Source organism: Lipomyces oligophaga, assembly GCF_038497815.1.
Source record: "Lipomyces oligophaga strain CBS 7107 unplaced genomic scaffold V1516scaffold_7, whole genome shotgun sequence".
Classification (NCBI taxonomy): Eukaryota; Fungi; Ascomycota; class Lipomycetes; order Lipomycetales; family Lipomycetaceae; genus Lipomyces; species [Lipomyces] oligophaga.
In genome coordinates, this window is record NW_027117791.1 from 487,572 (window position 1) to 499,488 (window position 11,917).

General features: G+C 46.4%; 4 protein-coding genes across 4 annotated transcripts; 3 read left to right on the forward strand and 1 right to left on the reverse strand.

Annotated features, from left to right (window-relative positions):
- Positions 1–490: 490 nt before the first annotated feature.
- Positions 491–2,148, forward strand: V1516DRAFT_696982 (major facilitator superfamily domain-containing protein; the record flags this gene model as incomplete). Its single annotated transcript, XM_066924066.1, has 4 exons — positions 491–514; positions 590–756; positions 807–2,016; positions 2,053–2,148. The coding sequence occupies 4 exons, from the start codon at positions 491–493 to the stop codon at positions 2,146–2,148; spliced, it is 1,497 nt and encodes a 498-aa protein (XP_066775677.1).
- A 1,851-nt stretch (positions 2,149–3,999) lies between these two features.
- On the forward strand, positions 4,000–7,775 carry V1516DRAFT_627711 (carbamoyl-phosphate synthase L chain, ATP binding domain-containing protein; the record flags this gene model as incomplete). The annotated part of the gene is made up of 4 exons (XM_066919808.1): positions 4,000–4,108; positions 4,187–4,207; positions 4,280–4,369; positions 4,441–7,775. The coding sequence occupies 4 exons, from the start codon at positions 4,000–4,002 to the stop codon at positions 7,773–7,775; spliced, it is 3,555 nt and encodes a 1,184-aa protein (XP_066775678.1).
- An 887-nt stretch (positions 7,776–8,662) lies between these two features.
- Positions 8,663–10,480, forward strand: V1516DRAFT_628513 (uncharacterized protein; the record flags this gene model as incomplete). Its single annotated transcript, XM_066919846.1, has 2 exons — positions 8,663–9,860; positions 9,900–10,480. The coding sequence occupies 2 exons, from the start codon at positions 8,663–8,665 to the stop codon at positions 10,478–10,480; spliced, it is 1,779 nt and encodes a 592-aa protein (XP_066775679.1).
- Positions 10,478–11,407, reverse strand: V1516DRAFT_679939 (uncharacterized protein). Its single transcript, XM_066923005.1, has one exon. It carries the CDS (start codon positions 11,392–11,394, stop codon positions 10,510–10,512), a length of 885 nt encoding a protein of 294 aa, XP_066775680.1. The 5' UTR covers positions 11,395–11,407; the 3' UTR covers positions 10,478–10,509.
- Between the last annotated feature and the right edge of the window lie 510 nt (positions 11,408–11,917).

An 11,917-nucleotide genomic window follows, 5' to 3' on the forward strand; every position in this document is an offset into this window, starting at 1 on the left:
AAGACAATTACACACTAGTAGATCAGTAAATCTAACGGAACTAAAAAGATTGGATGATTTTAGTCCAAGACAGTTCTATCTTTTGAAGACGCCTCTTCAGTTAGTCCGCACCGCACTAAATATTCATCCATTAACCAGTCATGCCTAGTTCCTCGTCTGTTATCTATCACTAGATAGAACCCTGCTGTATGAATTTGACAGATGACCCTTGCATTTCCTAGACACTCTACATCCCTAGATACACAATATCTACTGGTTCTAGCCTGCATTCGGGTATCCCGACCATATTGTCGATAACAGATCATTGATCGGTTCCGCGTTCTCTCCATGGCTGCTTGCGGTCTCTATAGGTGGGCTCCAAGCCTGGCTTTGCTCTCGGCTTTTGAAATGCACATATATATACTCTGCTGTCATCGCTGACTCTTCCATGTCTCGCTTCCAACACACCATTGCCTCCTGCGAAGCAGCTTCACTCTATTAACGCATCGTCATGGGAGTCAAAAACGAGGTGAAGGTTAGTCAAGTTAGTGACGAAGAAATCGTCAGCTATGACTCTCCGATCGACCAAAACACGCTTAAACCGGAAAAGACCAAATGGGAGCGTCTAAGAGAAGGTGTGAGCTGGTACAGACCAGGTACAACCAAGGAGGAGAAAAGACTTCTGCGAAAACTTGATTCTTCGATTCTTCTGTTCGGTTGTTTGTCCACGTTTACAAAAACTTTAGATAATAACTCGCTCACTAATGCATATGTCTCGTAAGTATCTGATAACCGACGATTGAATTGAAACTAATCATTTTCTGAAGGGGTATGAAAGAGGATCTGAATCTTGGAGGTAACGACCTCAATTATCTACAAGCAGTGTACTACTGCTCCTATCTCACGTTTATGATACCAGCTAGCTTCTTGCTTACTCGATTGCCGATCCACCGAATCCTTCCTACCATGGAAATTCTCTGGGGGTGCTGCACTTTTGGCTGCGCATGGGTGACAAATCTTAATCAGCTTTATGTCTGCAGATTCTTCCTCGGAGGCTGCGAAACAGTAGCATTCACTGGAGTCTTGTATGTCATCGGGTCCTGGTATTTAGTCGAAGAAATGGGTTGTCGTATGGCTATGTACCAGCTCGCAAGCCCACTTGGCGGTATGATTGCTGGATACTTGATGACAGCAACTCATACCCATCTTGATGGTCGCAGCGGCCGCGCTGGTTGGCGCTGGCTGTTTATTGTATGTTTTTGCATCACGATTCCATGCGCGGCTATTGGATTTACTTTCTTTCCTAGTACGCCAAGCAACACAAAACCGACCTGGTGGCTCTCGCAAGCTGACATAGATCTGACAAATCGACGACTCCGCGAAGAAGGTATTCGCAAGCTTGAAAAACGCATTAATTGGAAAGCTTTGACGAGAATTCTTAGAGACTGGCCTTGGTATTTCTTTGTTTTTGGCTGGTGCTTATATGATCAAAATCAATACTGGTCAGGGACTCCTTTTTCATTGTACATGAAGGGTTATACACCAGCAAACTATTCAGTTTCGCAGATCAACAATTATCCGACGGTCGTCAAGGCGGTCGCGATTGTGGTTATAGTCGTTGGCAGTTATTACTCAGATAAGACGGGCGACATGTACTCGCCGGCAATGGTATCTGCTATATTCCAATTTGTGGGAGCTGTGATGCTGCGGGTATTCAATGTCGGAGAAGGTGGTCGTCTGTTTGCGTACTTCATTGGAGGCTTTGCAACCGGTATCAGTACTTTCCAAATGACATGGGCATCCAGCGTTGTGAAAGAAGATCCTGAGGCGCGATCGATCATAACTGCGTCTATGAATTGTATTGGCCAGGTGTTTCTTGCCTGGGTTCCTATTTTCACGTTCCCGAGCGACAAAGCACCCTATTTTAAGAAGGGATTTACTTTCTCTGTCATCACGGGTATTTTACACATGCTGCTGCTGACTGCCATATTTTTCCTTGAACGTCGGGACCTCAAGTCAGGTCGACGTTTCCGAAAAGTAAAGGATCTCCAGCGGTTGAATGTGTCTCGGGAGCTCGAAGGTAGTCGTGTTGGCGACGAGTTTGACGTTGATTCTTCTCTTCCTGGAGACCGTAAAGAGACCAAGGAATCGATTCATTCAATTCCCTGAATATTTAGTTTCATGTCGCTATCTTATTAGTTCTTCATAGTTAATCATAAAATTTGATCTGATCTCACTTCAATTACGAGGCCGCTCATAGCAGTGCTTGAATTGCCGTAATTCTTCTTAGTCTTAACGCCTCAGGAATAAATCGGAAAGTCGGTACCCCGCTATTGCGGAGTCGTTCCGAGTTTGTCCGAACACGCCGACTACTGTTTCTGGCGATTAAATTTCTTCCCTGCATTGTTTCTAGGTCCCTGGATCTCAATTATGATTTTGCCAACTTCGTCAGACATGCTTGAATCCAAACAGACCAATTTCTAGTGCATTGCGATAAGATATTCTAACTTCCAGTCAGTCTGGCTGTTTGCGATCGCGATAATCATGGCCCTCTGCGCGTTTAGGGTTTTCGACTGCGAGACAATCTGTATGAGGAATTAGTGGACGCGATGGAAGCTGATTTGGTTGGAATAAACTGAATATGGATTCATTAAGTGAAGTTAATTTGGATTTACCGCTCAATTAATACAGGAAAATCTCATTGATGCTGGTGTTTGCTGTGCACTCAGGACTAATGAGGATGAAAATCAGTTCGAACTCCTGGTACAGCTGCAACGCGTCTGCCGTCCTTCTTTTGTTCAACAAGATCTAACTTTGGCGTGCTCAGTTGTATCGAGTCATCTACGTTTACTTCTCTTTCAATTACAACCAATTGGCTGCGAGCGTGCAATTGGCCTGCTGACTGATTCCAGGCCACGCGATCTGACGAGCAGTCTGAAAACTTTTTCTACATTGATCCGCCGCAGAAGGCTCAAGCGGGGCTTCTGACGATACAGAGCGGTGCTAAGTAAGCTCGAACGAGCAGCCCTAAGTGGTCATGGAGCAGCACACCAACACAACAGAGATCGTTAGAGAACGACTGAACGCAAAAATTGAAATATATTCAGTTAAACAAGTAATGGCTCCACTTTGTGCAAATTGCCAATCATCTAAATTTTGATGAACTGGTGGAGGAACTGGTGGAGGTGGGGAAAACTCGCCTTGTCAGCCTACTAGTGGGGGCATGAATCGCGAGGAGGAACAAGCACCACGATCAGAGATGAGTCTGAATTGACAGTTGGAAAAAAATGTTGGATAAGTTGTGCGACAATTATCGAGGATCAGGAACTATGCTCGAGAATGTCTATATCGACTTGGAAATGGAAGCGGATAACTGGCTTGACCAGGTGGTGGGGCACGCCTATGACGTACCGCCGCACGTCTTGATTGAGAATTGTGAATTCGACTTGGTCAACAACGAACAGAAGTAATATTGAATGGACTGTCTGTTATGTGCTATCTATTCAATTCAGATAATTCTATGAAATGCTATAACAATTTGAACCGTCTATGTTCGGATTCAAAGAAATATCGGGATCGCAGTTCGGACAACAGTCCCGGGATTATTTCACTATCCAGACATCTCACTTGTCTCCCCCCCTCTCTATTCACCGCTCGCCCACATCATCTGCCAAATCAAGCCCGCGTCAGAGTCCCCCGGCCCACGTCCGGCGTCCGGACAGAACACAGTCGACATCACCCGCGTGGGATAAGGGCTGGCTCTGGTACTGGCGTTCGACTCATTCTCCCACAAACCGCAACCCTGCAAAAGCCGCTTCGCCGGCCGACGTCGTTCTCTGTGCTAGCGCTGCTGTTGGAGTTTCGCGAGGAAATCACCGCTGGAAAAGGCAGGGAAAAAAAATAATAAAACCGCGACGATTAGCCGTGTTTCCTGCAATTTCTGACTTTCCTTCTGACTCGCTGTTTCTCGCTTATTTTCCTCTCGCTCTTCCAATTCGTTGTCTTGCTGGCTGATTCGTCATGTCTGGTGCTGTAGAGTATCTCACTGCGTCAGATAACACAGCGTTTGCAGCAATGCAGCGCATGCGTGAACAGACTGCTGTGTTGGGTCCTATGAACAAAATTCTTGGTAGGCATTTTTTGATCCAATCTAACTCGCTGCTCAATTCGAGTTTTATCTAAATATTTCTGCTAACTCCAATTCTAGTGGCCAATCGGGGAGAAATTCGTATGTGTTCATCCTGATCTGCCGATCTGACTGTGTCGTCACCTCTATCTGCCAGACTAACATCATTTCCAGCTATCCGCATCTTCCGTACCGCCCATGAACTTAGCATGCAAACTGTGGCTATCTTCTCCTATGAAGACCGTCTTTCTATGCATAGACAGAGTATGTTAGCCTGCTGATCTTCCCACTAGTTTTGGTTCTCTTTGAGTGCTAACAAGTTTATCGTCACCCAGAGGCCGATGAAGCATATGTCATTGGTAAGCGCGGCCAATACACACCAGTCCAGTCATATCTTCAGATCGACGAGATAATCAAGATCGCAAAAGATCACAATGTTTCGATGATCCACCCTGGCTACGGCTTTTTGTCTGAGAATGCCGAGTTTGCTCGCAAAGTTGAAGAAGCCGGAATCGCATGGGTCGGACCTCCTCATCATGTTATTGATGCTTTGGGTGACAAGGTTTCTGCACGTAAAATTGCCATTGAGAACAATGTTCCGGTGGTTCCCGGTACTCCAGGTCCTGTCGAGGATGTCAAAGATGCTCTCGATTTCGTCAAGGAGTACGGCTATCCTGTGATCATCAAGGCCGCCTTTGGCGGAGGTGGCCGCGGTATGCGTGTGGTTCGTGAAGGAGATGATATTAAAGATGCGTTTGAGCGTGCTTCCTCTGAGGCCAAGTCTGCTTTTGGCAATGGTACTGTGTTCATTGAGCGATTTTTAGACAAGCCTAAGCATATCGAAGTGCAGCTCCTTGGTGACGCCGAGGGTAATGTTGTTCATTTCTTTGAACGTGACTGCTCGGTGCAGCGACGTCATCAGAAAGTTGTCGAAATGGCTCCTGCCAAAGACTTGCCTAAGGAAGTTCGCGATTCTATTTTGAAAGATGCTGTTAAGCTTGCATCGTCGGTCAAGTATCGAAATGCTGGTACCGCTGAATTTCTGGTCGATAATCAAAACCGACACTACTTCATTGAAATCAACCCACGTATCCAGGTAGAGCATACTATCACCGAAGAAATTACAGGTGTCGATATTGTTGCAGCTCAGATCCAGATTGCAGCTGGTGCTCTTCTGAGCCAGCTTGGTCTGACTCAGGACCGCATCACGTATCGTGGTTTTGCTATTCAATGCCGTATCACAACTGAGGATCCTTCGAAGAATTTCCAGCCCGATACCGGTAAGATTGAAGTCTACCGGTCATCTGGCGGCAATGGAGTCCGTCTCGATGGTGGCAATGGATTTGCTGGTTCGATTATTTCTCCATTTTATGACTCCATGCTTGTCAAGTGTACCTGTTCTGGTGCGACGTTTGAGATTGCTCGTAGAAAAATGATTCGTGCGCTCATCGAATTTCGTATTCGTGGTGTCAAGACGAACATTCCGTTTCTGCTTGCTCTTTTGACACATGAGACGTTTGTTAAAGGCGACTGCTGGACTACTTTCATTGATGATACGCCATCGTTGTTCCACATGATGGTCTCTCAAAATCGTGCTCAAAAGCTTCTTGCCTACCTCGGCGATGTTGCTGTCAATGGAAGTTCTATTAAAGGACAAATTGGCGAGCCTAAACTCAAGACCGAAGCTACGGTCCCTATTTTGAAAGATGCTTCTGGTAATGTGATGAATATGAATACTCCTTGCCAGGTGGGATGGCGAAATATTTTTGTCAAGGATGGCCCCGAAGCTTTTGCTAAGGCTGTTCGCGCTCATACGGGAGCGCTGATCATGGACACAACCTGGCGAGATGCTCATCAGTCATTGCTGGCTACGCGTGTTCGTACAGTTGACTTACTTAATGTCGCAATTCCTACTTCATATGCTTACTCGAACGCATTTGCTTTGGAGTGCTGGGGAGGCGCTACGTTTGATGTTGCTATGAGATTTTTGTATGAGGATCCCTGGGATCGTCTTCGCAAGATGCGCAAACTTGTACCTAATATTCCCTTCCAGATGCTTCTGCGAGGAGCGAATGGTGTTGCTTACTCTTCACTTCCCGATAACGCGATTGACCATTTTTGCCAACAGGCCAAGGACAATGGCGTTGATATTTTCCGAGTTTTTGATGCGCTCAACGATTTGGAGCAGCTTGAGGTCGGTGTATCTGCAGCTCGCAAGGCCGGAGGTATTGTCGAGGCGACTGTTTGCTACTCGGGAGACATGTTGAATCCTAAGAAGAAGTACAATCTTGAGTACTATTTGAATGTGATTGATGAGATTGTCAAGATGGGCACCCATATTATTGGAATTAAGGATATGGCAGGCACCATGAAGCCGCAAGCTGCTACAATTTTGATTGGTGCTGTTAGAAAGAGGTATCCTGAGATTCCGATCCATGTCCATACACATGATTCGGCTGGTACAGGCGTTGCTTCTATGGCGGCTGCTGCGGAAGCAGGTGCGGATGTGGTTGATGTTGCGACCAATTCAATGAGTGGTATGACGAGTCAGCCATCTATCAGCGCGTTGATTGCGACATTACAAGGCACTCTTGACACTGGGTTGAACGAGGACCATATTCGAGAGATCGACTCGTATTGGGCACAGATGCGACTTTTGTATTCAGTATTTGAGGCCGATCTTAAAGGTCCAGATCCTGAAGTTTACCAGCACGAGATTCCAGGTGGTCAGCTCACGAATCTTTTATTCCAGGCGCAACAAGTTGGTTTGGGAGAGCAATGGGCTGAGACAAAGCGAGCTTATGTGGAGGCCAATATGCTTCTCGGAGATTTAGTTAAGGTCACACCTACATCAAAGGTTGTTGGCGATCTTGCACAATTTATGGTCTCAAACAAATTGACATCGAAGGATGTGGAGGAACGGGCGGGAGAGCTTGATTTCCCAGACTCTGTACTCGACTTCTTACAGGGCATGATCGGCCAGCCGTATGGTGGGTTCCCTGAGCCTTTACGTACGAATGCGTTGAAGGGCAAGCGGGAAAAATTGACGGAACGTCCAGGCAAGTCGCTCCCTCCAGTGGACTTTGTTGCGGTGCGCAAGATGCTAGAGGAAAAGTACGGGGGTACTATCCGGGAGACAGATGTTGCATCGTACGTGATGTATCCCAAGGTTTACGAAGCCTACCGGAAGTTCCGATCTCAGTACAGCGATCTTTCGGTTTTACCTACGCGGTACTTTTTGACGCGGCCGGCGATCAACGAGGAGTTCAGTGTTGAGATTGAGATGGGAAAGACCTTGATCATCAAACTGCTTGCAATTGGACCTTTATCTACGACCACGGGCCAGCGCGAGGTTTTCTTCGAGCTGAACGGTGAAATTCGTCAAGTTACTGTGGACGACAAAAACGCATCTGTGGAGAGTATTTCGCGTCGTAAAGCTGATGCTTCGAGCCCAGCACAAGTGGGAGCCCCGATGGCAGGTGTGATTATTGAAGTACGAGTTAAGGACAACAGTATTGTGAAGAAGGGCGACCCTGTAGCCGTTCTGAGCGCGATGAAGATGGAGATGGTTATTTCTGCGCAGACTAGTGGTAAAGTGACCGAGATGTCCGTGAGAGAGGGTGATTCGGTAGACGGATCGGATTTGATCTGTATTATTGCGAAAGAGTAGGACTCTGTCGGGATGTGGGCTACTAGTTCACGGATGTTGGAGGGGTAGTAGTGAATATAATACATGAATTCTTTTGTTTAAGCCTGTGAAGTCTTGGAGTCGAGTCGACATGCTTTTGGTGTCCGATATTTGGCGTCTGATGTCCGATGTTTAATATCTACTGCTGAGATCTGCTGGCCGAGCCGAATAGATCCCGTATGCGGTAGACCGAAATGCGACCGGACTTCGGTTCGGCATATTGCATGCCGTACTGATCTTTTAACCATTGATGTAGTATAATGCTATTCTACGCTGAGACAGGATCTGTCGCAATCGGAACTCTGTTTCCTGTTGTCCTGTTATCCCTGATCTCCCCACAATCTGGAATCCCTTGATGCCGGGATCGAGTGTGGGGAATCGGAAGCCTCAGGCTGGCGAATTCGGGAGAACTCGGGTCATTATAGAGAATAAAGATGTATAGAAATTTAGACTTCTCTCGGAGCTGGACTTATGTTTAATGAAGTTCTTGGTTTACTCGATTAGTGCAATGTTTTGCAAATTTAAGAATTGCAGAATCAGATACGATTAGGTTATACCACATGGTACTTATTGCTTATTTATAATACTATATAATCATGCCTCAGTAGATATTTACAAAGTTATGTAATTTTTGGTCACATCTGACCGCCAAAATAGATATTGAAACTGTGCTGTTAACATATATAAGTTGAACAATTATCTCTATTACTTAATCATTCGCATTCTGACTTACATAATATATTGTCTATCAGAAATAAGGGTCTGGAACCGAGAATTTTGTTTACTTACACGGAGATGAACGACTTTCAATGTACAGTTAAGAGAGCAAGTCACTGCAATACAGTGTACAACAATACAAATTCATCTAAATGGACCGAAAATCAGCAAAACAGTCCTACTCCGGCTTTCGACCGGGTCCATATTCGAGACCAAAAAGAGATGTGCCGTCGACGCCAGTTCGAAGAGCTCTTGATAATGAGGGATCGCCAGTTAAGACGCCTGGAAGCATCTTTTCGAAAGTGATTTCGATGTTCACGCCACGATGGACGAGTCCAAGTAAAGAGTCTCGAGCGACTGACGTTGGCGAAAAGCAGCCTGACTCGGGTCTATTTTCCCCGAAACCTGCGTCGATCGAAAGCCAATCCAATATGCCTAGCCAGCTGAAACCATTCACATTCACACCAGTTATCAAAACTCCGGCAATGGCGCGCACTTCTCCACAAGTTTCGTCACCTAGTGAAAAGCTCGCTGAGTTTTTTAGAGCAAAGGGAGACGCGCCTTTGTCCGAGATCGAAATGGAAGGTGTCCTCGCGCTGATGAGACAGGCTCAAGTTGAACAGAATACCTTGGGAAGTGCTGATCCCGTAAAGGATACGCCAACAAAGGTGTTAGAGCCAATCGACGAACCCGTCACCGCCCCATCTATTACAGAGCAGCTCTACCCATCTGCACCATCGTTTACGACTCCCGTTCGTGCCCGACGCGTCGTCCATTCACAGACTGTTCGAGCTCCTCGATATAATCCCGTCATGTCTCCTCAGCGCCGTCGTGCTGCAACGCCTTCTCTCACTCGGCCTCGAAATCTCGATTTACCATCAAGCTCTAGTCCGTTCAAGCCGCGGCTGGTTAAAACTGCTATTGATTTATCAGCCCCGCCCGTATTCCCTGCACCTTCTCCTCTACAAGCCACTGATAAGCATCTAACTAGCCCTTCTGGATCTGACTTAGATGGCACCCCAAAACCTTTATCACAGACAGCTAGTGCATTGCTTTCAATGATCAGTCCTGTTGGGTCATCTTCTGAAGTTGCTCAAACAATCAAAGCCGATCGCGAAAGAATTGGAGATCCAGCTGTGCGGCCATTTGCAAACCCGTATGCTTCTTCTCATACCCTTGGATTATCGCCTAGTCGTCGTGCTGCTCGGAAGCAGTCTTTGATTGGAACGACGCCAGCCATGCAAAAAAAGCGGCGCAGGATCATTGAAGAGATCGAACGGACCATGCCTGAGGAAGAGAAAAAGTCTGCGTCGGCATTTGATAAGGCCATTGCTGCAACTTCGCCAGCAGGTGCTAATTCGGCCAGATCTGTCGACCCAGAAAAATCAGAAATGAAAATTACTGAGGCCAAAGATTTGGCTACTCAATCGGCTCCCTCAGTACCTACAACATCCGCCGTTTCTACTACAGTTGCAGCTCCTACCACGCCAATAACCTCGACCCCAGTTAAGTCGCAAATTAACAGTCCATTCACTCAATTCAAACCTGCCAAGTCTTCTCAATTACGTGAAAGCATGGTTATGTCTCCTGATCCTGTTCACAACCCAGAACGCCAATCCGAGATTCCTACAAGTAAGTCGGTAGAAGAATCTCAAGATTCGCAAAAACAAAAATCTCAAGAATCTCAAGGAACGGAGGATATTTTTAAAGCTACCACAATACCTGCTGGATTTGGGCAAGGTCCGCCTTTATTTTCGAAGAAGGAGGAGCCTAAGTTCGACTATAACGAGGCCCAAAAGAGAGCAATGGAGTCAAGTCACTACCAAGCGTACGCACCGCAGTTTTATTTTAAGCCGGCAGAAGAACTGCATGACGTCGGAGAAGCAGCCCAGAAGGCTCTGGACACCCCTTCATACATGGTGGAGGCATACAAGATGAAGTTCCCGTTTCCAGAGCTACATTCAGCATAGATTATAAAAAATTTAATTTTTAGAAGATCCTATAAGGTAGATAGAAACCGAGCTACTTTGGCAATGACTTCGTCTTGGGCACCAGGCTTAGAGGTTTCACCTAGATTATGTGTTGCACCTTGAATAACAGCTGAGCAGGAAGACCAAAGAGTCGGATTGGTAGCGTTTTGCCAGCGTCGGAGCAAATCCTGCTTATCTAGCTCAGATGGCATAAACTCATCTGACCCGGAGATTAAGACGCAGATGGGAGCGCGAACGATTCCAAAAGTAGTAAGCAGCTCTTTATGATCTATATCTGAAGAAAAATAATCGTCATCGCCACCTTTTCGGGCGAGAGAAAGCCAGCGGTAAGCTGTAATTGGTGTACCAAAAAATGCGTCCGAATAGCGCTTTGGTAGAAAATCAAATGAACGGTCCATTGTTTCCCACGATGCAGCAAATTCACACATCTCGGCCGCCTGGTCAGGGAATAAAACTTGCATCGCCTCACGATCAGACACTGGAGCCTGTAATATCCCGCCGTCAAGGCTTCCGAACTCGGTTGAGGGCTGATGACGGCTCAAGTATGAGATTGTGTCCTGACTTCCTGTTGAATGGCCCATCAGCACGATTTTTGCCTTCGGATCGCGACGTCGGAAGTAGACTATCGCCTTCTCGATCTCTGTAGTGTCACGAGCAAGCGATCCAGCTCCCCAACCAGTATACGACGAAGATAAGAGCAATTGCACGACCGACCATCCGACACGATCAAGTGAAACTGCAAGATTAGATACATACGGAACAGTGAGTAGGCCGTCACCTAGGCCACCGACAAACAACAGCTTGTTTCCATGGGGGATGCTACTGGTTGAAGGGAACTCGAATGCGACCAATCGAGGTGCATAATTGTGTAATGTTCCCGAATAACTCGACATTGCTGAACTACATACATTCAATCTACGACATTCGTTTCCAACAAAACTTGTTTACCGATGGACTGATCGGGCAATTGACACAAACGGCTCGTAATGTAAGCATTGGGACATCGTGATGATCCGGTGGAATACCGAGAAGCCAGAAAAGGGACAACAAACACGAACGCGTTCACAGTAATTTCAAGAAAATTGTCCGAAAGACGCGTCACTCGATTTGAAGAAGTTTGTTTTGCATTCAAAATTATTAGTTTAGCAATATTTGTGATCTTTGAGCGACCACACCTGAAGGATTTAAGTTTGGAAGGTCGATCACAACTGAGCGGCGCGTTTGTGAAGTGGTAACAAGATGTCTACTTCGAATGATCTGGTCCCAGACAGGATTTTGGACAATGAGCCGAATACGCAGGGAATAAAGGACACCCAGGATTTTCAACACCGTCCATTCCCAGCATTTACATTCACAGGACTACTCGACCAACCAGGCAACACCACAGCTTCAGATACTGAGGATGCTTTTCTCGAG

What these genes read in the sequence shown, in the direction of transcription:
- V1516DRAFT_679939 (XM_066923005.1), bottom strand. Translation starts at nt 11,394, where the DNA reads ATGTCGAGTTATTCGGGAACATTACACAATTATGCACCTCGATTGGTC.